This window comes from Chiloscyllium punctatum, chromosome 19, assembly GCF_047496795.1.
Source record: "Chiloscyllium punctatum isolate Juve2018m chromosome 19, sChiPun1.3, whole genome shotgun sequence".
Lineage (NCBI taxonomy): Eukaryota > Metazoa > Chordata > Chondrichthyes > Orectolobiformes > Hemiscylliidae > Chiloscyllium > Chiloscyllium punctatum.
The window spans coordinates 95,864,499-95,891,269 of NC_092757.1; the positions used below are offsets into that span (position 1 = coordinate 95,864,499).

Genomic DNA, 26,771 nt, shown 5'->3' on the forward strand with positions numbered 1-26,771 from the left:
AATTAGAAATTTTTTTTTAAGGAACAGAGTTAAAAATTACAACACCAGATTGTAGTCCAACAGGTTTATCTGGAAGCACTAGCTTTCAGAGCACTGCTCCTTCAGGTAGCTGTGGAGCAGGGTCATAAGACATAGAATTTACAGCAAAAGATCACAACGTCATTCAACTGATACAATATATTGAACAAACGTAGATTGCTGTTAAGTCTTTCATCTTTTAGAATGATTGCAGGTTTCGGTTTATTAATACATAAATCCCAGAACTTCTTTCAAGTCATATTCTCGAGGTAACTTAGGTTTTACTAAAAAAAAGTGATGGGAAACTAAATGATGACATCAACAGGGGAACTCAGCAAAGGCCAGAATCCTAAATGTGTTTAGATTTGTTCCAGTTCATTCAAATGTCAAATCTGTCTCCATGTGTGAGAAATGAAGGATTTGATTAATTATGTCAGGGCTAAACTAATCCCATTGAGCAGTGAATTTGTAATTGATTGTATCAGAACAAAGATCAAAGAACAAAGACAGGGGTTCAATGAAACTTATTTATTTTACACAAAGGTTGTCCATGACTTGATCTAAGATTGGCAGAGTTTCGTAATTCCTGCATATTTCGGAATGGGACAAAGGTGGCTATAAGGAGGTCACAGCTCAGACAGTGAGAGGTTCATGGGGCTAATGACCTCCTGCGGTACCTGTACTACTCCATAAACACTGCGTTTCCTCTTGCTCAGAGCTGCTTGGAGTGATCTTTCATTTAGTGTTTTTTTTTAATCAGGTGTTAACATAATGGTTTCTGTACTTGTGTCCTGTTGAGTAACAACTTGTAAGTTGTAAGTTACTAACTTGAAGAATGCCCTCCTCTTACAACTTTATTCCATTAAAAAAAACTGGTTTGCTTTTGGCTTAGTGTGTAAATGTGTGGTATGGTATTTTACTGATTCATACTTACCAGAAAACTATGCTGAGCTCTATGGTTCCTGAGGAGTTGCATATAATATTGGCTTCCATTGACTAATGAGAGAATTGACTGTGATTTCTGCTCCCAATCAGTAACCATAAATTGCGTGGAAAATATTAGATGTAATATGAAGACAGGACTGAGCTTGGCTATGGTGCCTCTTGTGGTTGAATAGCCTAGCCATGTGGCAGTCAATGGATGAGATGTGATGGGAAACAATAAGCTGATGTGAGCCTGGAAAGTTCAATTAAACTTCCATGAGCAGTTTTGTTTTTTTTTAAACTTGCCATGTCCTTGACCTAGGAATTTCAGCAAACTGTTTAAAACATTACAATTGGATTTCATAGAAGAGTGTGACGAATATTGGGCATCGGAGCTAAATCAATCTCTAGGGGCCCATGCGGTGATGCACAGGAAGTGATGCTGTATCCTTGGTAACTTCCGTTGTTTGCTGTTATTTTCAGCATTGGTGAGATAGAGCTGAAATACTTTAGAGCTGCAATTCATGATGCTAGGATTTGTTTGCACAGTAACAGTCCCATTTCACAGTGTTTTCTTTAAATTAAATGATTCAAGCATAAAAATGGAACTGAAAATGTTGATCTGCTCAAATTGCAGGTTTCGGAGTTTAGAGACGTCACTTAAAAAGGAATTCCTGATCGTGCTTTTACTGGAATATTGTTGTCCACATACGGTTCATATCTGATGTGATAAAGCTTTATGAGGTTAAGTTAAGGAAGGTTATACAGAATGTATGAATGAAAATGTTCTGATTGAACAGCTCTGTTAGAAGCCCTCTACAGGAGGTTCACTCATGAAAATTCTTTTTGAACTGCAGTGAATTATTTGAATATGCAGTTGATTTGTTCACGTGTGAGCCAGCCTTCTATTTGCTGAGCTGTACTGTCTTAACATTGTTGGTAGGTCATGTATCAAAGTACCAAGACTGGCATAGGTATGAAGCAATAGCACAATAGCACCTCTCTCCATGTGAAAAGCACCTAAAATCATTTTTCAGGTGTACTTGTCCACTTTGTCACCAAGTTCTCTCCTAATTCCCCAAGCTTGCTTAATAACTTCAGCTTCAGGTTTTAATACCTGACCTTTTCAGGAAGGATGGAGCAGCAACTCAAAGAAAACAAACTGCAGAACCTGAGAATTGTTCAAATTTACTTTACAAATTGACAAGACACAGCTCAATGATGTAATAAAGGCCCTTAGATTAGCCCTATTCTACTGAGGTGGAACAGGGAGTTGATGTAGCAGAGGATAGTGAATCACTGTATAAATTTCAAGCCAATTCTGAGTATTGCCAGGTAGCTTCAGAGCAACTGATGCTTGGTGACCAGAACAAAGGAAACCACTGTTCCATCTTACAGAATGTCTATGGTAAATGATATTATCCCCATGGGGTTAATGTAAACCAAAATGTGCTGAGCCACAGGAGATGCATGAGATCCTAAATGACTATTTCTCATCAGTATTTACCATGGAGAAAGACATAGAAACTGGGGACTTGGAGATGTAAATATTGATGTCTTGAAAAGAATCCACATTACAGAAGAGGTGGTGTTGGGTGTTGGCATGGACTGGTTGGACCGAAGGGTTTATTTCCATGCTGTATGTCTCTATGTCGAAGTGTATCCCAGAACATTGTGGGAAGCCGGGGAAGAAATTGGGAGACCCCTGGCGGAGCTTTTGTATCATCAACAGCCATGGGTGAGGTGCCAGAAGACTGGAGGGTGGCTAAAATTGTGCCATTATTTAAGAAAAGCTACAAGGAAAAGCTAGGGAACTATAGATTGTTAAACCTGATGTCAGTGGTGGGTAAGTTATTGGGGGAGATTCTGAGAGCCAGGATTTATGTGCCTTTGGAAAAGCAGGGGCTGATTAGAGATAGTTAGCATGGCCTTGTCCATGTCTCTCAAACTTGATTGGGTTTTTTTTTGAAGTGGTGACCAAGATTAGTGAAGGCCGATGTCGTCTTTGTGGGCTTTAACAAGCCATCAACAAGGTTCAGCATGGTAGATTGGTTAGTAAAGTTAGATTGCATGGGATCTAGCGAGAATTACCCAATTGATATGAAATTGGCTTGAAAGTAGGAAGACACAGGGTGGTGGTAGAGGGTTGTTGTTTGGACTCGAGGCCTGTGACCAGCGGTGTGCCACAAGGATTGATGCTGTGTCCACTATTGTTCGTCATTTGTATAAACCACTTGGATTAGAATATAGGAGGCATGATTAGTAAGTTTGCAGATGACACTGACATAGTTGGTATAGTGAACAGTGAAGAAGGTTATCTAAGATTACAACAGAATCTTAATCAACTGGGCCAATGGGCTGAGGAATGGCAGATGAAGTTTCAGATGGATAAATGTGAGATGTTGCATTTTGCTAAGAGAAACCAAGGCATGCCTTACATGGTTAATAGTAGGACCCTGGGGAGTGTTGTGGAACAGAGAGACCCAGGGGTCCAGGTATATAGTCCCTTGAAAGTGGCATCACAGGTAGATAGTGGTGATGAATGTGTTTGGCACACATGCCTTCATCAATCAGAGTACTGAGTACAGGAGTTGGGATGTCATGTTACAGCTGGCATTGGTAAGGCTCCTTTGAGTACTGCATGCAATTCTGGTCGGCCTGCAATAGGAAGGACTTGAGTAAACTGAAAAGGGTGCAAAATAGATTTGCAAGGGTTTTACCAAGACTGGAGGGTTGGAGTTGTGAGGAGAGGCTGGATAGACTGGGACTTTTTTTCCCTGGACTGTAGGAGGCTGAGGAATGACCTTATCGAGGTTTGTAAAATCATGAGTAGTAAAGATAGGGTGAATAGCCAGCATCTTTCCCCAGGGAAGGGGAGTCTAAAACTGGAGGGCACAGGTTTAGAGTGAGAGGGGACCTCAGGGGCAACGTGAGGGTGGTACGTTTTGGAACGAGCTGCCGGAGGAAGTGGTAGAGACACAACATTTAAGAGACATTTGGGCAGGTACTTGGATAGGAAAGGTTTAAAGCAATATGGGCCAAATGCAGGCAAGTATTTCAGTTTGGGAAACCTGGTCGGCATGGATGATTTGGGCCAAAGGGTCTGTTTTCCAGGCTATATTAGTCTAACCAAAAACAGAAATTATTGGAGAAACTCAGCAGGTCTGGCACCGTCTGTGGAGAGAAAGCAGAATTAACATTTTGGGTCCAGTGACCCTTCTTCCGAACCAGTTCTCCACATGCATGCACACATCCCAGTCCTGGGGCTGCATATACATTGGTTAGGATCAAAGTTAGGCCCTTTAGCCTTTCAAATTTGCTGCTCCATTTAATAAGATCATAGTTAATCTGTTTGTGTTCTGAATTTCATATTCCCATCTATCCCCAAAACCTTTGACTCCCTTATTTAACAAGAACCTTTATAGCCCCACCATCAAAATATCCTTTGGCTCCATTTCTGAGGGAGAGTGTTCCAAAGTGGCACAACTCTGAGAGGAAAAAAGAACTCCTCTCCTTGTCTTAAAAGGGTAATCTCTAATTTTGAAATTTTCTTAAATCTGGACTCGTCCATAAAGGTATCATCCTTCTCCTATCAACTTTATCCAGGTCCTTCAGGATCTTATAAGTTCAAACAAATTTCTCTCACCCTTCTAAACTCTCGTGTAAAGGATGCTGGTCAGATCCAACTTTTCCACATAAGATAAATCAATCACTGCAGGTATCAATCTAGTAAACCTCCTTGAGCTGCCAGCAGTGCATTTACATCCTTCCTGGGATAAGGACACCAAAACTGCTCACAATATTAGAGATGGTCTCACCTATTTTGATTCATTTGACTCATGCACTAGAACATCTAGAATTCTCTGAACATTGGTATTCTGCAGTCATTCTCCTTTTAATTAATAGCCTTTTTAATTCCTGTCAAAGTGAGCAACTACACATTTTCCCACATTATACGCGTGTCAAACTTTGCCTACTCACTTTATCAACCTTTTATCAGTCTGCATCCTTGTTATTTCATATTAACAGCTTACCTAACCTTATGTCACGTGCAGATTTAACCACTGTGCTTTTGATTCCCTTATCTCAGTCATGTAAAATTTAAAACATTGAAGGTTCTGCATAGGTCCCCACTCGTCACATTCCGCCAGTCTGAATGAAGACATATTTTGCGTATGTCTGTTTTCTACCAGCCAGCCAATCTTTCATCATGCTAGTATGTTGTTCCCTACACCATGAGCTCCTAATTTGAGTGCTAATATTTTCTGCAGAATCTTCTCAAATGATTTCTGGAAATCGAATATAGGAAGTCAGTAGGCTCACATTATCCACATTCTTTTAAAAGAATTTCAATAAATTGGTTAAACACAATTTAATTACCCTAAATATCCTTTTCCTGTGAACTTTTTAAGTTGTACCTCTGCTCATTCTGAAGTTGTTCTTATCTCTCCCCTTATATCACATCCAAATGACTGAGCTCTCATTGATAGCATTGCCCTGTGTAGAGATTGTTTCAAAGGTGTTCTGCATCATATGGATAACTATTAAAAGTGTTGATGTTCCCAGTATTACATCTACAAATAGAAGTTTCTAATCTTTAATCTCATGAAAGAATGCAGAAAAAGAAAAATATTTTTTTTGTGTTAAAACAAGTTGATTGTATTGTTTTTAATTGTTTTTATTGTAGGTTTTGATCTTTCTCCACCCTAGTGCAATCTGTTTCTTGTTTGAAGATTATTTAATAGTTGCATGAGTTCAGAATGCCTGAGCCTCCCATGTTTAAAATGACAAACTTTGGATGAGTCAAATTTCATTACACCAAGTAGAGTTTGGCTCAATTGGAGGGGCCTTTACCTCTGAGACAGATGATTCATGTCCCATGATTGGACCTCAGTGCATAATCTAGTCTGACACTTCAGTGTACTACTGAGGGAGGGCTGCTTCATTGCAGCTGTAAACCTTTGATGAGTTGCTAGGCTGACATCCTCTTGCTGAGGTGGTTATTTCAGATTTCACCTTTGCTAGGCGAGTTGATAAACATCGAATTCACTGGGTGCCAATGCATAGCCTTCAGTCAGCATCTCAAACAACAGTTTGGACATTCGTTCATCTCACTGTTGTGGAATAGATGGACTGTGGCTTTAAAAAAGAAATTCTTTGATGTAAAGGATCTGTTCTATTACCCATCCTAGTTGTTCCGTGAAGTTGGCAATGGGTTGTGTACACCTTTGAGCTGTCTGAAGGCATGTTCATCCACTTCAAAGGGCAGTTTTTGTTTAGAAAAGCTCATTCACGAATGAGGGCATTGCTGGCTGGCCCTTCCCTAATTACCCAATTGAGAGTCAAACACATTGCTGTGGATTCGGAGTTGCATGTAGCCAGAATGAGTAAGGATGACAGTTCCTTTCCCTAAAGGTTTGTGAACCAGATTGGTTTTCCGACACTCGACAATGAATTCATGGTCATTATTAGACTGTTAATTCCAGATTTTTATTGAATTCAAATTATACCATCTGCCGTGCCAGGATTCAGGCTCAGGCCCTCAGAACATTATCTGGGTCCCTCGAATGACATTACAGCGATAATATGTCCACTTGGTCATTGCCTCCCCTAGCTGAGAGTCACCTATGTTGGATGTTCATGAACCACTGGATTTTCCCAACAATCTGACAGCCTGAGTGTAATTTGTACTGAAATCCACTTCAAGATTTTTCTAGATATTTTTTCAAACTGAATTTAAATGCTCAAGCTGCATGGCGGGGTTTAGGTTTCTGTTCTCTGGATTACTAGTACACATCTCCCAATAACTTGTCCAGAAGCATAATCTCTCGGTACTGTTCATCTGTATATATCAGTGAGCTCCAAAATCAAATTGGCTTTGAGATTTTCCAATCTTGACATATGGAACTGTACAAGTTCAAGTATTTCTTTCTCTCAACTATTATTCCAGTGGTGAAGTAACAGCATCTGTCACATTGCTGCTTCCATTCCGCATGCATCGATTAGAATTCAATCTGGTTGCAGTACATAGCTGAGAGTTACGAGAGTAACTAGGCAATGTTCAAACACCAGAGTCCTAACAGTGCTGAGTGCTATCATTTTGGTTCATCACAAGTAGTAGATCTCGCTGTGATTCATAGGTTTTAAATGTTTTAATGCTGAGCCCTGTACAGTTGGAGATCCCAAAGCTGGTCTCTAGCTTATCTGAGCTGAGGTGTTTCAATTTACCTCTGTATCTCTGGAGTCAGCAGAAAAAATAGTGACTTGAAATACAGGATTGGATTTGCATTTTGCGTCCTTGATAATTTGCTCAGGTTCTCTGCCTGATGAAGAATGATAAGTTGAATAAGGTGCTATGGGCAGCTGGCACCAAGCAACACCTGCCCCAGCTCTGGCTACTGCCTCTGGTCGACAGTCTGTGATGGGTTTCTAATGGTTGCTGGAATAACCATGGAGTGAATACCATTGACCTTAACAACATCACCTCGTCACCGTCTTTCAATTGCTGCTGCTAACATTGATGTATAAACATTGTGTCAGGATATAGGGAACTTGTTGGAAATACTGGGGTTAAGTAGCTTGTTAGCTATCCATGGCTAGGCTTGTATATAAAACTCAGTCAGTCGGACGGTGCTTTACCCTTAGAAGATGTCAATTGAGTAAAAAGTCGAATGGGTTTTCCTTTCATGTAGAAAATGCGTGCACCTTATGTGTATGAGGTACTTACAACATGTGCCGCTAGTGGACACATGACAGCAACACTGACCCAATTAACAAAGCAAAGAGGGGCACCACAAGAGAGATGTGATCAGAGTACTCTGAAGTGGTCCAACGTTGGCCCACCTGACTTCCTCTAACCTCCAACATATTATAGTCCCTTGGTCCACTTTATCCTTCCTGGTGAACTTAGGATACAGATTGTACCCATCAAATGCTGCTTGTCTCGTGATGCAAAAAAGTATTGTTTAGTCCACTCATCCCTCCTGACACCTTGATTCATCCCTCATTTCTGGGGCAAACATAATTGCAAACCAATCGTTTTTATTGGTGGGATAGGGAGTGATATGGTGTTTTGTTCACCGCTTCTAATACTGTCCTATTTGTCTAAAGTCATTGTAGGACTAGATAGTCTGATGCGAGGCAAAGTTTCAAAGTTTCTCTAGAGACAGCTTATATCAAATAGTATTGTGCAATATGGTAAAGACTGACTAAAAATGGCTGCTGCTTCCAGCAAATCTTATATGTACTGTTTGTGTTACAGCCCGCTCAACTGAGGAGGAAGATGATGATATCAAAGTGTCCGCTTTCAGCTTTGACCTGAAAGAGCTGCTTCCCAGTGTGAAGGTGTGGTCTGATTGGATGTTAGGCCACCCAGATGAGTGGAACCCGCCACCCAAGTCCCTCGTCCTGCCAAAAGAGTATGTTATTTAAAACTCTGCTTAAACTACAACAAAAAGTTCTTTCTGTTTCTCTTCCTTAATTCTTTTCCTCTCTACTGTTTTTGGCTTGGCACTTAGCTTCAGGGTAGAGATTGTGAAGTGATTATTTTATTTGATAAGCAAATCAATTTTGAATTAAATTTGAGGTCCTCTATTTTCTGCAACATTTTGACACTTCTGTAACTCCTTATTTTTCACTTTGTAGGTACTGACCCGTGTAAGTCTGAATGTAACCGGCTGTAATTCTGGTCAGTTGGTACTCAAAAATCTACCCCTTTTCACAGAATGGCTGAAAGCTAAAAAGACTGTGATACTTAAATGTTCTATCATTACATCCACCTATTTCCACCTCCACAAATCCCACTTCTTTTACTCTGCTGCTGTATCCCTTGGTTCTTTCTTTGTTATAATCTCTATTTGACTAAACCAGTCGCCATTCTTCCACCCTCTAGAAATGTGAAGTTATTCAAAATTCTGCTGAACCTTTCACACCCAGTCCTATCCCCCATCACCCCTGTGCTCACTGAACCTCTCACACCCAGTCCTATCCCCATCACCCCTGTGCTCACTGAACCTCTCACACCCAGTCCTATCCCCCATCACCCCTGTGCTCACTGAACCTCTCACACCCAGTCCTATCCCCCATCACCCCTGTGCTCACTGAACCTTTCACACCCAGTCCTATCCCCCATCACCCCTGTGCTCACTGAATCTTTCACACCCAGTCCGATCCCCCATCACCCCTGTGCTCACTGAACCTCTCACACCCAGTCCTATCCCCCATCGCCCCTGTGCTCACTGAACCTTTCACACCCAGTCCTATCCCCATCGCCCCTGTGCTCACTGAACCTCTCACACCCAGTCCTATCCCCCATCGCCCCTGTGCTCACTGAACCTTTCACACCCAGTCCTATCCCCATCACCCCTGTGCTCACTGAACCTTTCATACCCAGTCCTATCCCCATCACCCCTGTGCTCACTGAACCTTTCACACCCAGTCCGATCCCCCATCACCCCTGTGCTCACTGAACTACATTAGCTCCTGGTCCAACAATGCTTTATACCTTTAATACCAACAATACCTTTAAGGCCTCACCCTTACCACGTCTGAAATCTAAACAGTCCACAACCCTCCAAGATATCTGTGTTCCTCCAAGGTACTGCCCTCTTTAGGTTTCCTTGATTTTAATTGCCTGTTCATCAGTGGCGAGGCCTTCAGTTCCCCAGGCTTCAAGCCCAGGAATTCCCCCTCTCACTCTCTTCACATCCCTCTCTCTTCCCTTTTGGCATGCTCCTTAAAATGTTATCTCTTAAAATCTTTGACCAATCATTTGGCCAGTTGTTTTAATGGCCATCTTATGTGGCTTGGTGTTATATTTGGATTGATGTTCCTGTGAAGCAGTTTGTGGTATTTGGCTATGTCAAGGATGTAATGTAAATACAAGGCCTTATTGTAGTTAGTGTGTCAATTCTGGCATTGCTTTTATCACTTATTGGGTATTATTGTGGAAAGCTGTTCCTTTTTGACATAATCATTCTTGTGTGAATGGAGAGATAGGGAATGAATAAACAGGTAGGGGTGGGGCATTTTCTGAATACTGAGAATCCATTCCACACTGGCCATTAGGCAAATTATTATAATCGGCAACTGCACAGTCATATTTAGCAACTTTACCTCCTGTTTCTTCTCATGGGGCCGGTGAATGTTTCCTCAGTTCCCTGTCCCATCAGGCCATGTTCATGTATGAAGTAGAGCATGAGTATTACCATGGCTGTTCAACTGTAGAAAGCATCGCAGCTGAGCCCTTATGAACCATTCACAAGTGCAGATCCAGCAATTCACTCCTCAGTGTTTATTGATCAAGAGAAAAGCACTCATTAATTCCTCCCCCATGCATCTATAGTCCACAGAGATGTGTCTGCTGTTCAATTATATCTTCCTCCACTACTGCTTTACCTATCAGTACAATTTATTACCCTGGTGAGCTGAGCTGATTACTGGATAAACTCACTTCCTCTAAACTCACTGGCATTATGGGTCACCCTGCAGCACACGGACTGCTGCGGTTCAAGAAGGCAGCTCAACACCACCTCAAGGGGCAACTAGGGATGGGCAGTGAATGCTTGCCCAGTCAGCGGTGTCCACAACCCATAAGTCAATATGTTAAAAGAAAGTCAATGTTACCCAGAGTTTTTCCATATGTTTCTTTGTCTGATGGATTGAGCACTTGTAGGCTAAATGAGTTGTTGACTTGAAAATGGCCACCACTAGCAGCCTCTCAATAATCGTCTCCCTCTCGAAGTTCCAGCTCACGTTCAAAGCTTTGCAATCTTGCTTCCATATTCCAAATACCACTGCTCACCTTCAAACATTTCCTTAAAGCCTGCCACCTTTGATCAATTCAGTGTTGCAATTTCTCCCTCTTTTGTAAGGAAAGCACTTGGTTTTGTTTTTCAGTGTATTTGTGAGATGCTGTTGACATTGTCTTTTGATAATTTAATTCCCTTATATTGTCTTAACTCCTCTAAACCTGTTTCCTTGGTTATATCTTTGCTATCCATGTGATTAAATATATTTGAATTAAATTTGCAAATAGACAGAAGGCAAAATGAATGATCAGTAAATTTAGAAAGATATCTTTGTTTGTTGGCAGTGCACATGTTTGTATGGAACATTCACTAAATTTAAAATTTTCTTGGAACTCCATGCAGGTTTTATCTGTTGCACTCGCTCCATTGAGATAGCACTGATGTACAGCCAAGAAATGCAGATAAATGGCACACAAATCGATGTGAGATTTCAAGAAATATTCCCCACAGACTTTGCCGAAGTGTTGCCCAGATTTCTATTGTTCCTATTTGTGAAGGTGTTTATGAACTCACTGGACCCGTAGTTGACCAGCTGATGTCTTAATAGGCTATCCACTGTCATTAATCCATTGGTCTCATACTGGGTTTTATTTCTCTGCATAGCTATTGCACCTGCACTGCAGGAAACCACTGGGAGGGAGCAGGTGATAAATCATTCAGGAGATTATTTCAAATGTAACCATTCACTGAAATTCAAACCTGCCTTCTTGTTCCTGTTAATCTTTACACTCTGCCAGATTTTATCTTTGGAGGTGAGATTATTCAGCTTTTATTGATCTTGGTTGCACACAGCCACGTGGGCATATGTGCAGACACAGACCATGTGTGCACCTAAATTCTCTTAAACTTATTAATAAACTCGCCTGCTTTTCTTTCAAGAAATGATCATTGGTGTAGTTCTGGTAAACTAAGTGTTGATAAAGCCGTTGAGCACACTGCTGTCCATGATGCAAGTTTTGAAGTTTGCCCTAATGACTGGGCTGAGTTTGAAGCTGCAGCGGCTGTGAGTCTCAGCCCTTCGTTCACTCCTGCACAGCTGTATGACACTGTTTTGGCCTGAAGCTGGGATAGGAAAATAGAAAACGGGCCAAGCTAGAAAGTCTTCTTTGTTTTGTAGTTGGCAGCCTGCCCATGACTGAGGTTACATAATGGGAATCATTGTGGTACTCTTGAGATTGCTGGACTATTACAGGATCTGGGTCACACCGAGAGCTGTGTGGCTACAGCAGTGTCACATGACTGCTGTATGTCAGTGTCAAGTCCCCCCCTCCCCCCCCCTTTTCCTTATTTTCCCTTTGCCTTGCAGCTATAGAATGGTGTTTCTTGGCAGCCGCCTATGGATTGTATGTGACTTAACTCGTGTAATGGCTTTGGCTCGTAAGGATCTAGAGTCAACAGAGGGGCACAGGGAGGAGGCGAGCAAAGCCTGGAGCGTCTCATGGGCAAGCAAGTTGAGAGGCTGGAATATTAGACTAGAGCCATATCACATCCGTCTGTTGTCTGCCCAGCCAGCTTTGGATAAACTATCGAAGACCAGTGCAATACATCATTTCTTTTTTTCCCTCTTTTTTTTTCTTTTTACTTTGGGGTCATGTAAAGTTCTGTGTTTGTGCTTTTAACCCTGTAAACACTTTTCTTAAAGCAGCTGGCAGCCAAATGCATTTCTGGTTCCCATTACATCATAGTTTAGAATAATAAAAATAACTCCTTTCAGAAACTGCAGTTTTTTGGAATTTTTTTCCTTTCACAAAAATTCTATTTTAAAAAGAATGCTGTGAAGTAAATTCAATGTAGTTAGGGATGTGTTGTCCCTACGATACTGGCTTTAGGTTCCTCATAACGTGGGCTGTATGACAGAAAAGGTTATTAACAGAGATTAAGGGAGTGATAGTTTAAGAAGAACGAACTTGTATTTATATAAAACCTTTGCTGGCCTTAGGGCATTCTAAAACAGCTGATGCTAGTTTTGAAGTCTGCTCAGTGTTGTAACATAAGGAAGCAGAACAATCAATTTGCACACAGCAAGGTCCCACATACAGCAATAAGGTGAAATACCAAATAGTTGCTTTGTGTTTTGACTAGGGATTAAAGTTTGTCCAGGACATCAGGTACGTGCCACTGCTATTTGATGTAGGTCAATAAGTAGAGGGTGATCTTTTTACAGCAGAGCAGGTAGACTGCTTACAGCCCAAGTTAAAATGAAATGGCAACTCTGACAGTGCAACGATGCCTCCGGAGCTGTTCAGAGGAAGCGTCACTGGACTTGAAGCATTAACTGTGTTTTCTCTCCATAAATGCTACCAGACTTGCTGAGTTTCTTCAGCACTTTCTGCTTTTTTGTTTGAGATACCCTCTGGGAGTTTTATTAATTTATGGAATGCAAGTGTCACTTGCAAAATCAACATTTATGGCCCATCCCTAATTACACTTGACATGCTTTGACCAAGCGTGTGGATGAGGGTAGAGCAGTGGATGTAGTGTACATGGATTTTAGTAAGGAATTTGATAAGGTTCCCCATGGTAGGCTTATGCGGAAAGTCAGGAGGCATGGGATAGAGGGAAATTTGGCCAATTGGATAGAAAACTGGCAAACCGGTCGAAGTCAGAGAGTGGTGGTAGATGGTAAATATTCAGCCTGGAGCCCAGTTACAAGTGGAGTTCCGCAGGGATCAATTCTGGGTCCTCTACTGTTTGTAATTTTTATTAATGACTTGGATGAGGGAGTCGAAGGGTGGGTCAGTAAATTTGCAGATGATACGAAGATAGGTGGAGTTGTGGACAGTGAGGAGGGCATTTGTCATTTGCAAAGGGACTTAGATATGATGCAGAGCTGGGCTGAGGAGTGGCAGATGGAGTTCAACCCTGTCAAGTGTGAGGTTGTCCATTTTTGAAGAACAAATAAGAATGCGGAATACAGGGTTAATGGTAGGGTTCTTAGTCAGGTGGAGGAACAGAGGGATCTTGGGGTCTATGTACATAGATCTTTGAAAGTTGCCACTCAGGTGGGTAGAGTTTGTAAGAAGGCCTATGGTGTATTATCGTTCATTAGCAGAGGGATTGAATTCAAGAGTCGTGAAGTGATGTTGCAGCTGTACAGGACTTTGGTTAGGCCACATTTGGAGTACTGTGTGCAGTTCTGGTCGCCTCACTTTAGGAAAGATGTGGAAGCTTTGGAGAGGGTGCAGAGAAGATTTACCAGGATGTTGCCTGGAATGGAGAATAGGTCGTACGAGGATAGGTTGAGAGTACTAGGCCTTTTCTCGTTGGAACGGCGAAGGATGAGGGGTGACTTGATAGAGGTTTATAAGATGATCAGGGGAATAGACAGAGTAGACAGTCAGAGACTTTTTCCCCGGGTACAACAGAGTGTTACAAGGGGACATAAATTTAAGGTGAAGGGTGGAAGGTATAGGGGAGATGTCAGGGGTGGGTTCTTTACCCAGAGAGTGGTGGGGGCATGGAATGTGCTGCCCGTGGGAGTGGTAGAGTCAGAATCATTGGCCCCTTTAAGCGGCATTTGGATAGGTACATGGATGGGTGCTTACTCTAGGATAGAAGTTCGGCACAACATTGTGGGCCGAAGGGCCTGTTCTGTGCTGTATTGTTCTTTGTTCTATGTTCTATGTTCTATAAACTGATTGAGGGTTATGTTCTTCAACAATTGTGCTTCATATGCAAATATGCCGACAGCCCTGTTATGAAAGGAATCCTAGGGTTCCGACCCTGTGACCTTGAAGGAATGGCAGTATAGTTCCAGGTGAGTGGCTTCAAGGGGAACTTGAGATGTTCAAGATTTTGGATGAGATGCTAATTAAATGTACTACCTTGTCCACAATGACGCTGATCTCCTGGATTTTTTTTTTCAGATTTTATTTAGATTCCCTACAGTGTGGAAACAGGCCCTTCAGCCTCTGAAGAGTAACCCACCCAAACCCATTAACTAATGCACCTAACGCTATGGGCAATTTAGCATGGGCAATCCACCCTAACCTGCACATCTTTGGAGTGTGGGAGGAAACCGGAGTACCCGGACGAAACCCACGCAGACACAAGGAGTATGTGCAAACTCCACACAGACAGTTGCCCAAGGCTGGAATCGAACCCAGGTCTCTGGCGCTGTGAGGCAGCAGTGCTAACCACTGAGCCACCGTGCGGATATGTTGGAGTTTCACAGATGTTGGAGAGTTGACTCAGTTTAGGATTCTGTGTGGTTATAAATTAGGAATGCAAGCTGTGCAGTGATGAACAAACGTCCCTATTTCGCACCTTAAGATGGAGTGAGTGTCATTGAAGCAGTGGTTAGGCCAAGGACACATCCTGTGGAAACACTAGAAGCCATGTCATGGGCTGAGATATTGAGGTTGTTTCATTCAATTATCTTTATTTGTGTTTTTGATTTAAGTCAGTGGAGAGATTTTCCACCATGATTCCCATTAACTTCAGTTTTACTAGAAGCCTCACTTAATCAAATATTACTTTGATGTCGAAGATTGTCACTCTCACCTGGACTGTCCATTTGGGTAATGGGCTTAAGTCTCATGCTGTGGAGTATGAACTAGCAACTTGACTCCATGGTGAGAGTAATACACCTAACTTAGGTTTGGATTAGCAATTTAACAACAATTGCTGCTGAAGTAAATCCACTTGGATTGCTCCTGCACACCATTTAGGCTCGTTATATTGTGATGAGGGTAAACTGTGTGTCAGCTTTCCCAATTGTTTGGGAATAGTGGGTAGAACTCAACTGGGCAAAACTGGATTTGCTTCAGCTAACTCTGTTTGAAGTATTGGGTTTGTAGATAGACAGTGTGATTATCCGATAACTGGTGTTGCAACTTAATCAGAAAAAGTAGACTGAAAGTTCTGCCCTACTATTCCACGCCATCACAAAATGTATAAACAAAAACAGAAGTTGCTGGAAAAGCTCAGCAGGTCTGGCAGCATCTCTGAAGAGTTAACATTTCAGATCCAGCGATCCTTCCTCAGAAGTCAAGTGGGTCTCTGTAGTCCACCATGCTCGTAATGTCTTCATGGAATTCCAGTAAATTACTTAAACGTGACTGGCCTTTGATGAACCCATGCTGTGTCTACCCAATGGGACAATTTCTATCTAACTATCTTGTTATCTCTTAACGATAGATTCAGATATTTTTCCCACTTCAGAAGTTAAGATAACCAGCCTATAATTCCCCATCTTTTGCTTCCCTATGTTTTTGAACAGTGGCTGTTTTCTAATCTGCTGAAACTGCCCCAGAGTCCAGTGAATTTTGGAAAATAACCATGGCAGTCGACAGTGCTTTTCAGCAGCACTTACTTAGTAATGACCTGAACACCAATGCTTGGTTTAGTTTCCACCATGGCCATTTAGGTCCTGACCTTGATACAATCTTGGTCCAAACATTGATAAAACAATGCTGAATTCCAGAGGTAGGATGAGAGTTCTTGACCTTGACATTGATGAAGCATTGACACAATGTGGCACCTAAGAGCTCGAATGAAACTGGACTCAATGGGAACCAGTAGGCAAACTTTCTCCTGGGTTGAGTGTACCCAGCACAGAGGAAGGTGGTTGTTGGAGGTCAATCATATTCCTAGGACATCACCAGGCTTAGGCCCAAGCAACTTTGCCTGCATCATTGTTGACCTTCCCTCTTTCATAAGGTTAAAAATTGAGATGCTTGATGATCAGACAGTGTTAGCACCATTCAAACTCTTCAGATACTGAAGCAGTCCATGTTCATATGCAGTAGGACCTTTAACACAATCAGGTTTGGCTGAAAAATGGCAAGTGACATGCATGCTATGTAAGTGCCAGGCAATGATCATCTTCAACCAGGAGAAAATCTAATCATCACATTTTGACTTTGTGGTGTTGCCATTGCTGAATCCCTCACTATCAACATCTTGGTTTCCATTGACCAAAAACTGAACTGGAACAGCCACATATATACTGTGGCTAGAAGAGCGGATCAGATGCTGGGAATTCTGTGGTACGTAACTCGTTTCCTGGCTGCCCAGAGCGACTCCAATCACAGACTAAGCTTGGCCCATTCAGGACAAAGTGGCCTTCTTGGTTGCCACCACATTCAGCACCTCCAACATTCACTGCCATCACCACTGCTGCGCAGTAACAGCAATGTGTATCATTGCAGAAACTCACCAAAAGGGCAGCATGCTTGCTCAGTGGTTAGCACTGCTGCCTCACAACACCAAAGACCTGGGTTTGATGCCACCCTTGGGTGACTGTCTGTGTCAAGTTTGCATGTTCTCCCTGTATTTGCCTGAGTTTTCTTCAGGTGCGTCCATCCTCCCAAATCTAAGGATGTACAAATTAGGTAGATTGGCTAAATTGCCCAATGTGTTCAGGGATGTGCAGGCTAGATGTGTTACTCAGGGGAAATGTAGAGTAGCAAGGGAATGGGTCTGGTGGGATACTCTTCGGAGAGTTGGTGTAGACATTTTGGGCCAAATGGCCTGTTTCCACACTGTAATAATTCTAAGATTCCTCTGTCAACACCTTCCAACTTCGACCTCTACCTCTAGAATGATAAGGGCAGTGGATACATGGCAGTCCCGCCATTTACAGGTTATCCTCCCAGTTACATACCATCCTGACTTTAAAATAAATCACCATTCTTTCAATGTCACAATCCTGAAACTCCTGTTCTAACAGTGCTGTTGGTATCCCTTCCATGGCGTGGATGCAACAGTTTAAGAAGGCAGTTCCCCCACCTCTACCTTTGGGCAGTTAGGGATGGAGAATTAGTGCTGGCCCAGCCAATGCCACTCATCCCACGGACAATTTTCTTTAAAAGTATATTGCTTAATGAGCCTCTCTACTAAGTTCTGCCATCCTTACCTTTTGTGAATATCGTTCTCATGTGAAATGCATTTATTTAGCGAAGATAGTGGTCTGGATTGGGCTGTCACATGCTAATTGCTCTAAATAAAAACCGGAAGAACAGGGGATTCTGTAAATCAGAGACAAAAATAAATTCTTGGAAAAGATCAGCAGGTCTGTCAGTATCTGTGGAGAGAAATCAGAGTTAGTGTTTCAGGGGGTTGAGTGAAGGGTCACTGGACCTGAAACATTAACTCCGATTTCTCTCCACAGATGCTGACAGACCTGCTGAGCTTTTCCAGCAATTTCTATTTTTGTGTTGATTGATCTAGTTTGTTTCCTAAGCCGCAAGCTACAAGACCCATTTGAATCCTGATGCTGAGTGTTCGTATGGTGCCTTTCCTCTCCTGATAATCCTGGGTTTTGTTTTATATTTGTAATAGTGGCTAACTTCTACATGATTGGATTACAGTAATATTGTACTTCCCTGTGTCATTTGTTGAGATTGGCATTCAATATACTGGTCTATTCAGAGCATATAATGACTTATGTTTTTATATTGAAACTGTTCCCCATGCTACTGACTCAAACCAGATTGTAGGCAGCGGATTGGATTTGAGTTCACATTGAGACTGACAGTTCAGCGCTGTTTTAAAGACCTTGTCCCTGGATGAAATGTAGTGCTGACCTGAGTGCTCAGTGTTTGAGATGCAGTGTGTGCTGTTATACCTTAACTGATACACCCAAAAGCAACTTAATCAGCCATTGATGTAATATTGTTGCAGGACCTTCTGTTACATGGCGTAAATAATGAGTTACTGTATTTTGAAGTAAATTTTAATGATTTATGGAAAATGTTGTTCAGGTGTTTCGTGTACTTTGATTTATGAAGATGTCCTTCTTTCCATGTTTTGAAATGAGTGTGCAGATGTCTGAATTGGTTCATCTATTCATCTTAGAACAGTGACAGTGCATAAAGAGGCCATTTGGCTCATCAAGGTTGCACCTACCTTCCGAGGGGCATCTCAGTCAGACCCAGACCCCTAACCTATCCCCGTAATCCTGCATTTACTATGACTAATTCACCTAGCCTGCACATCCCTGGACACTATGGGGCAGTTTAGCATGACCAGTCCACCCAACTGGAGCACTCAGAGGAAACCCATGCAGACATGGGGAGAACACGCAAACTTCACACAGACAGCAGCCTGAGGGTGGTATCAAACTCCGATCCCTGGTGTTGTAAGGTAGCAGTGCTAACCACTTAGCCACTGTGCTGCCCTTAGGCTCCCTATTCCTAAGTTCTACCCATATTGCCTTGCTTGATGAGACCTCAAAGATGGAGAACCACGGAATAGAATCTTAGAACGTAGAATAGGTAATAGCTGAGCCATACCTCCGTGGTCAGATGATCTCAGATAAGATGCTTACAGGGCCAATATAATCGGCCTGATCGGAAGAATAATCTTGCTAAAGAGACAGTGCAGCAAAGGTTTACCAGACTCCACCTGGGATGGTGGGACTGATGTAGGAGGAGAGGTTGAATAAGTTTATATTATATTTACTGGAGTCAAATGAATGAGACGGGCGAATCTCACAGAAACCTTTAAAATTCCAGCAGGGCTAGACATTGGGAGCATCATCCTTCCTGCATCTGAAATGTAGAGAAAGTGAGGACTGCAGATGCTGGAGGTCAGAGTTTAAAAATATGGTGCTGGAAAAACACAGCAGGCTAGGCAGCATCCGAGGAGTAGGAGAATTGACGTTTCGGGCATAAGCCCTTCTTCAGGAATGAGGCTGGTGTGCCAAGCAGGCTAAGATAAAAGGTAGGGGGGAGAGAATTTGGGGGAGGGGCGCTGGGAATGTGATAGGTGGAAGGAGGTGAGGATGAGGGTGATAGGCCGGAGAGAGGGTGGGGGCGGAGAGGTCGGGAAGAAGATTGCAGGTCAAGAGGGCGGTGCTGAATCCGGGGGTTGGGACTGAGATAAGGTGGGGGAGGGGAAATGAGGAAGCTGGAGAAATCTACATTCATCCCGTGTGGTTGGAGGGTTCCTAGGCGGAAGATGAGGCGCTCTTCCTCCAGCCGTTGTGTTGCTATGGTCTGGCGATGGAGGAGGCCAAGGACCTGCATGTCCTTGGCGGAATGGGAGGGGGAGTTGAAGTGTTCAGCCACGGGGTGGTTGGGTTGGTTGGTCCGGGTGTCCCAGAGGTGTTCCCCGAAACGTTCCGCAAGTAGGCGGCCTGTCTCCCCAATGTAGAGGAGACCACATCGGGAGCAGCGGATGCAGTAAATGATGTGTGTGGAGGTGCAGGTGAATTTGTGATGGATATGGAAGGATCCCTTGGGGCCTTGGAGGGAGGTGAGGGGGGAGGTGTGGGCGCAAGTTTTGCATTTCTTGCGGTTGCAGGGGAAGGTGCCGGGAGTGGAGGTTGGGTTGGTGGGAGGTGTGGACCTGACGAGGGAGTCGCGGAGGGAGTGGTCTCTCCTGAATGCTGATAGGGGTGGAGAGGAAAATATATCCCTGGTGGTGGGGTCTGTCTGGAGGTGGTGGAAATGACGGAGGATGATACGATGTATCCGGAGGTTGGTGGGGTGGAAGGCGAGGACCTGTGGGGTTCCGTCCTGGTGGCGATTTCTGGAGGTTGGTAGGGTGGAAGGTGATGGCCAGTGGGGTTCACCTTCCACCCCACCAACTTCCGCATACATTGTATCATCCTCCGTCATTTCCGCCACCTCCAGACAGACCCCACCACCAGGGATACATTTCCCTCCCCTCCCCTAACAGCATTCAGGAGAGACCACTCCCTTCGCAACTCCCTTGTCAGGTCCACACCTCCCACCAACCCAACCTCCACTCCCAGCACCTTCCCCTGCAACTGCAAGAAATGCAAAACTTGCGCCCACACCTCCCCCCTCACCTCCCTCCAAGGCCCCAAGGATCCTTCCATATCCGTCACAAATTCACCTGCACCTCCACACACATCATTTACTGCATCCGCTGCACCCGATTTGGTCTCCTCTACATTGGGGAGACAGGCCGCCTACTTGCGGAACGTTTCGGGGAGCGCGTCTGGGACACCCGGACCAACCAACCCAACCACCCCGTGGCTGAACACTTTAACTCCCCCTCCCACTCCACCAAGGACATGCAGGTCCATGGACTCCTCCATCGCCAGACCCTGGCCACATGACGCCTGGAGGAAGAGCGCCTCAATTTCCGCCTAGGAACCCTCCAACCACATGGGATGAATGTAGATTTCTCCAGCTTCCTCATTTCCCCTCCCCCCACCTTGTCTCAGTCCCAACCCCCGGATTCAGCACCGCCTTCTTGACCTGCAATCTTCTTCCCGACCTCTCCGCCCCCACCCTCTCTCCGGCCTATCACCCTCACCCTCACCTCCTTCCACCTATCGTATTCCCAGCGCCCCTTCCCCAAATTCCCGCCCCCCTACCTTTTATCTTAGCCTGCTTGGCACACCAGCCTCATTCCTGAAGAAGAACTCATGCCCGAAACGTCGATTCTCCTGCTCCTCAGATGCTGCCTGGCCTGCTGTGTTTTTCCAGCACCACATTTTTCAACTCTGCATCTGAAATGTCCAGACCAGGGTCATAATCTGAGGATATAAGGTAAACCATATATGACTGAGGTGAGGAGGAATTCCTTCCCCCAGGGAGTGCTGAGTCTAGAATTTGTTTCTGCAGAAAGTAATCAAGATCACAACATTGTATGATTTCCGAATGTAGCATTTGGTGCTAAAAGGATCAGAGCGTAGGGTGGGAAAGCAAGAAGTGGCCATTGGGTTGGATCCTCAACCATGATCATAATGAATGGTGGCGCAGGTTTGAAAGGCTGAATGGCCTACTTCTGCACCTAGTTTGTGTTTCTGTATGAATGAGAGTAGAAGAGGTCTGCCTCCTTCCCCTTATTTCCTTAAAGTTCCTGGCAATTGTCCACAACATAACTCTTGCTCCAGTCTTCAACCCTAGAAATGCTATGGATGTCAATAATTCATTGTACAAGTCATCCTGGGAAATTGAATACACATCATTATCGTTGAGGTATAACACTGTATGATATCAATACTCTTTGATATTGTGCCACTGTTTCAAAACTGTGCTTTGACAGATATTATCTATCCAGTGTAAAAAGGAATTTAGTGCATTTCATCAGATAGTTGATGTACTTTGCAATGCTGTTTCAATGGTGGATCATTTTGATGAAAATAAGTTTTTCCATGTAATTCTCACAACTTGCGATAAGCAAGTTATCAGGACTGGGAGCAGGGATCTTTTATTGCAGTTGTGCAGGGCCTTGGTGAGGTCACACCTGGACTTGTGTTTGCAGTTTGGTCGTCTTATCTGATGAAGGGTCTTCAGGCTATAGAGAGAGGGCAACAAAGTTTTAATGTTCTGGGTCTTAATTGACACCCCTGTCCTCCCAAATACCTTCAGAAAAGAGAGAAGAACTGATGCAAAATGGAAGAGAAAGGGAATAGTTGTGGAGAAAGTTGCCTCAGGAAGTGGGAAAGATTAACGTTGATACAAGCGGAGGCTTGCAGTAGCTTGGTGTTTGTTTTTGAGAGGCTCTGAATTGAATGAGCGACTCATTGCCATGCAATGGTTTTGGGCCTGTGAATGAAAGGTCTGCTATTATACCCACAGGGCCATGTCCCTCCCTGTATGCTGGCATGTTCCAGCCCACCTGCCAGGGGAGGCTGCCTTCAAATTACTAAGGCAATATACCCCGGGACTTGAAGATAATCCAATTTTCTAGGACAACATTAAATCTTTCATCAGACATTTTACCCTTCCCACTGTCTTAAAGGATTTTGCACTGAATGCAAAATGCTGCTGAATAGCAGTAATTATTATGACTGAGGCTATGGTAGGAACTCAGCTGACTCTATTCTTCAAAGGATATTCTTCCCTCCTATTGGGCATGCTGTCTACACAAGGGATGCATAAACCATAGATTCAGGGCCACTTTTAATGTGTACAGTCTCCATTAAATTGAAGTAATGATATCTTAGCCGAACCAGTAAGCTGCTGAGAGATTGCTCAATCTTGCTACCCAATAATTCTCAGAGGAGATTGGATGTCTTAGAATGATGCCCCATTTTATCCCAAACTGAAGTGCTTTAAGTCTAATGAATTGCTTTGAAGCATATTTACTGCATTTGATGTTGAACACAGTCATTCTGGGTCAGTCATGAGATGAATACCAATTAATATCATTTTGGTGATATTAATTGAGGGTGCACCATTGACTAGGACACTAGAAGAACTCCCTGCTTTTCGTCAAATTAATACCAGAGTCTTCAACATAATTAATTATGAAAGACAGTTTTCCAAGTCTCTAGCATCTTTCATAACCTCAGGGTATCACATCCTCAGCCATTACAACCATTTTGAAATGTAATCACTATTGTAAGATAGGAACTAACTGATTTGCACAGAGCAAGATCCCACACCCTGATGACTAGAAAATGACTAGATCATCTTTATTAGTGATGTTGATTGTATTACAGCTCATTGAGGCAGTGCACTGGAAATCAAGCCCCACAATTCCTGGACTCATCACAACAGTTAAAAATTTTAAAAAGTTTGCAAAATGTTGCTGTTGCCAGAAAGCATAGACCAGGTTTTTCCCATTAATGATAGATTCTAATTAGAAATCAATTAGTTATCAACTATTGACATGTAACTATGCTCATTAAAATTCTAACCCACATATAAACTTCCCCGTCTACACATATGCATGCATGCACACATCGATACAAACAAAACATAGGTGTTATGGCAGAGGGAATAATTCTGGAGGCACTTCACTGGTGCCTATTGCAGGGTTTCCTGGTCAAACGCTGCTGTTTCTCAATCTTCCCTCTCCAGATGCTTTCACCTGTTTGCAGGAGGCACAGGGTGACTGGTTCACATTTGTAAACGTCCCTGACTTAATTAATTAAAAGCAACAGTTTTATAGCAACTGATGAGGGGAAATAAATCTGCTGCTTTCAGGGTTGAGATATGTTTTCCTGCAGAGCAGAAATAGCTCCTTCCCTTCTGGGTTTGATGGTTTCTGATCCGAATTTTTCGACCCCCAAGCTGTTCAGCTACTCTGGAGCCAATCACAGAGTTGTTGGCAGGCAGCGCGATCTTGTCATTGATAACCGGTCACCAATTCACAGACCAGCAAACTATACATTGTTGGCTAAATCTCCGTGTATGCAAGCCCCTAAATCAAGCTCATCTGGAGCTAGGCTTTTCCCACTGTTTGAACCCAAACTGTGTAGATCAGAATGCTGAGAACAACTGCTTTGTTGTTCTTCTAATTGGGTGTTGTGATTATGGGCTGGCACACTGGTTAGGATTGCTGCCTCACAGTGCGAGACACTTGGGTTCAATTCTTTCCTTGGGTGGCTGTCTGTGTGAAGTTTGCACATTCTTCCCATGTCTGTGTTTCCTCTGGATGCTCCAGTTTCCCCTGCATGGTCTAAAGGTATGCAGGTTATATGATTTGCCATGCTAAATTGCTGATAGTGTAGATTATTTGGTTAATCATGGGGATGGGATGCCCCTCGGGAAGGGTTGGCGCAGACTCGTTGAGGTGAATGGCCTTTTTCCACTCTGAAGGAATTCTATGTCTGCCAGAGAGGAGAGACTTCAGATTCAGGTTTCATTCACAAGTTTGCAGCTCTGCAAATGCAGTAAGACCTCGGTACTAATACAAGAAGTGCCTTCACACATTATAACCTGAAATGTTGGGAGTGGAACTTGTGCCTCTGAGTTTGAATGTTGCGTTCTGAATACTAGACATTGGAAAGACTACTGACACATCTCTGCAGGCTCATCACTTGACTAATTTCTGGTCATGTGATTCAGGTATTACCTGGGGTCTGGAGTACATGGCAAAGTGATGGCTTGACCTGGCTTTACTCTGGAAATCCAGCACTTTGGGCTTTAATATGAGAATATTGTTTAAATAGGTATGTGCTATTCTCACCAATGTTGAGGAAAGGTTGGATAGGTTCACAACTTGTAAATCCCTAAGCTCTGCCCTATGAGAGTAGTTGAATTATGATCAGTCGGTGTAATATTAACTGGAAGAAAGTGTGGACTGCAGATGCTGGAGTATTTGGTGCTGGAAAAACACAGCAACTCAAGCAGCATTCGAGGGGCAGAAGAGTTGACATTTCGTGCATGAGCCTTTCATCAGGAATGGTAAAGGGGGAGGTAATAAACACTTCAGCAATATATTGTCCAGAAATAAGTAATTTAGTCCATCAATGATTTTTTGTTTTTGTTATTCTTGTCAGTACCTGCTACAGACGGCATTTTTGAGTTGTGGACTTTAGGACACATCCAGCTTGGTCTTCAGTGGTGCCACTGAGTCACTTGGTGCTGTCTATTAAAACAACTGACTGAAGTACATTGTGTACCGTTGCTACCCTCAGATATACTTCCCAGTGGTGTTCAATGTGGATCTTCAGAGGTTCCCCAGGATCCTGTCAGTGTTTGTAGTGAGTCCCGGGGAGTGTGTCACTGTTTTTAGAGAGTCCCGGGGAGCGTGTCACTGTTTGTAGTGAGTCCCGGGGAGTGTGTCACTATTTGTAGTGAGTCCCGGGGAGTGTGTCACTGTTTGTAGTGAGTCCGGGGGAGCGTGTCACTGTTTGTAGTGAGTCCCGGGGAGCGTGTCGCTGTTTGTAGTGAGTCCCGGGGAGCGTGTCACTGTTTGTAGAGAGTCCCGGGGAGAGTGTCACTGTTTGTAGAGAGTCCCGGGGAGCGTGTCTCTGTTTGTAGTGAGTCCCGGGGAGCGTGTCACTGTTTGTAGAGAGTCCCAGGGAGCGTGTCACTGTTTGTAGAGAGTCCCGGGGAGCATGTCACTGTTTGTAGAGAGTCCCGGGGAGCGTGTCACTGTTTGTAGAGAGTCCCGGGGAGAGTGTCACTGTTTGTAGAGAGTCCCGGAGAGAGTGTCACTGTTTGTAGAGAGTCCCGGGGAGCGTGTCACTGTTTGTAGTGAGTCCCGGGGAGTGTGTCACTGTTTGTAGTGAGTCCCGGGGAGCGTGTCACTGTTTGTAGAGAGTCCCGGGGAGAGTGTCACTGTTTGTAGAGAGTCCCGGGGAGTGTGTCACTGTTTGTAGAGAGTCCCGGAGAGAGTGTCACTGTTTGTAGAGAGTCCCGGGGAGCGTGTCACTGTTTGTAGTGAGTCCCGGGGAGCGTGTCACTGTTTGTAGTGAGTCCCGGGGAGCGTGTCACTGTTTGTAGTGAGTCCCGGGGAGCGTGTCACTGTTTGTAGAGAGTCCCGGGGAGTGTGTCACTGTTTGTAGTGAGTCCCAGGGAGTGTGTCACTGTTTGTAGTGAGTCCCGGGGAGTGTGTCACTGTTTGTAGTGAGTCCCGGGGAGCGTGTCGCTGTTTGTAGTGAGTCCCGGGGAGCGTGTCGCTGTTTGTAGAGAGTCCGGGGGAGAGTGTCACTGTTTGTAGAGAGTCCCGGGGAGCGTGTCACTGTTTGTAGTGAGTCCCGGGGAGCGTGTCACTGTTTGTAGTGAGTCCCGGGGAGCGTGTCGCTGTTTGTAGAGAGTCCCGGGGAGCGTGTCACTGTTTGTAGTGAGTCCTGGGGAGCGTGTCACTGTTTGTAGTGAGTCCTGGGGAGCGTGCCGCTGTTTGTAGTGAGTCCGGGGGAGCGTGTCGCTGTTTGTAGAGAGTCCCGGGGAGCGTGTCACTGTTTGTAGAGAGTCCCGGGGAGTGTCTCTGTTTGTAGTGAGTCCCGGGGAGTGTGTCACTGTTTGTAGTGAGTCCCGGGGAGAGTGTCACTGTTTGTAGTGAGTCCCGGGGAGTGTGTCACTGTTTGCGGTGAGTCCCGGGGAGTGTGTCACTGTTTGTAGTGAGTCCGGGGGAGAGTGTCACTGTTTGTAGTGAGTCCCGGGGAGTGTGTCACTGTTTGTAGTGAGTCCGGGGGAGAGTGTCACTGTTTGTAGTGAGTCCCGGGGAGTGTGTCACTGTTTGTAGTGAGTCCGGGGGAGAGTGTCACTGTTTGTAGTGAGTCCCGGGGAGTGTGTCACTGTTTGTAGTGAGTCCTGGGGAGCGTGCCACTGTTTGTAGTGAGTCCGGGGGAGGGTGTCACTGTTTGTAGTGAGTCCCGGGGAGCGTGTCACTGTTTGTAGTGAGTCCCGGGGAGTGTCT

General features: G+C 44.1%; 1 protein-coding gene across 1 annotated transcript in view; it reads left to right on the forward strand.

Annotated features, from left to right (window-relative positions):
- Window positions 1–26,771, forward strand: part of smg6 (SMG6 nonsense mediated mRNA decay factor) — a 473,468-nt gene that overhangs the window by 216,447 nt on the left and 230,250 nt on the right. The window contains 1 exon segment of the mRNA XM_072589202.1: window positions 8,204–8,360. Coding sequence (XP_072445303.1) covers window positions 8,204–8,360 — 157 coding nt within the window.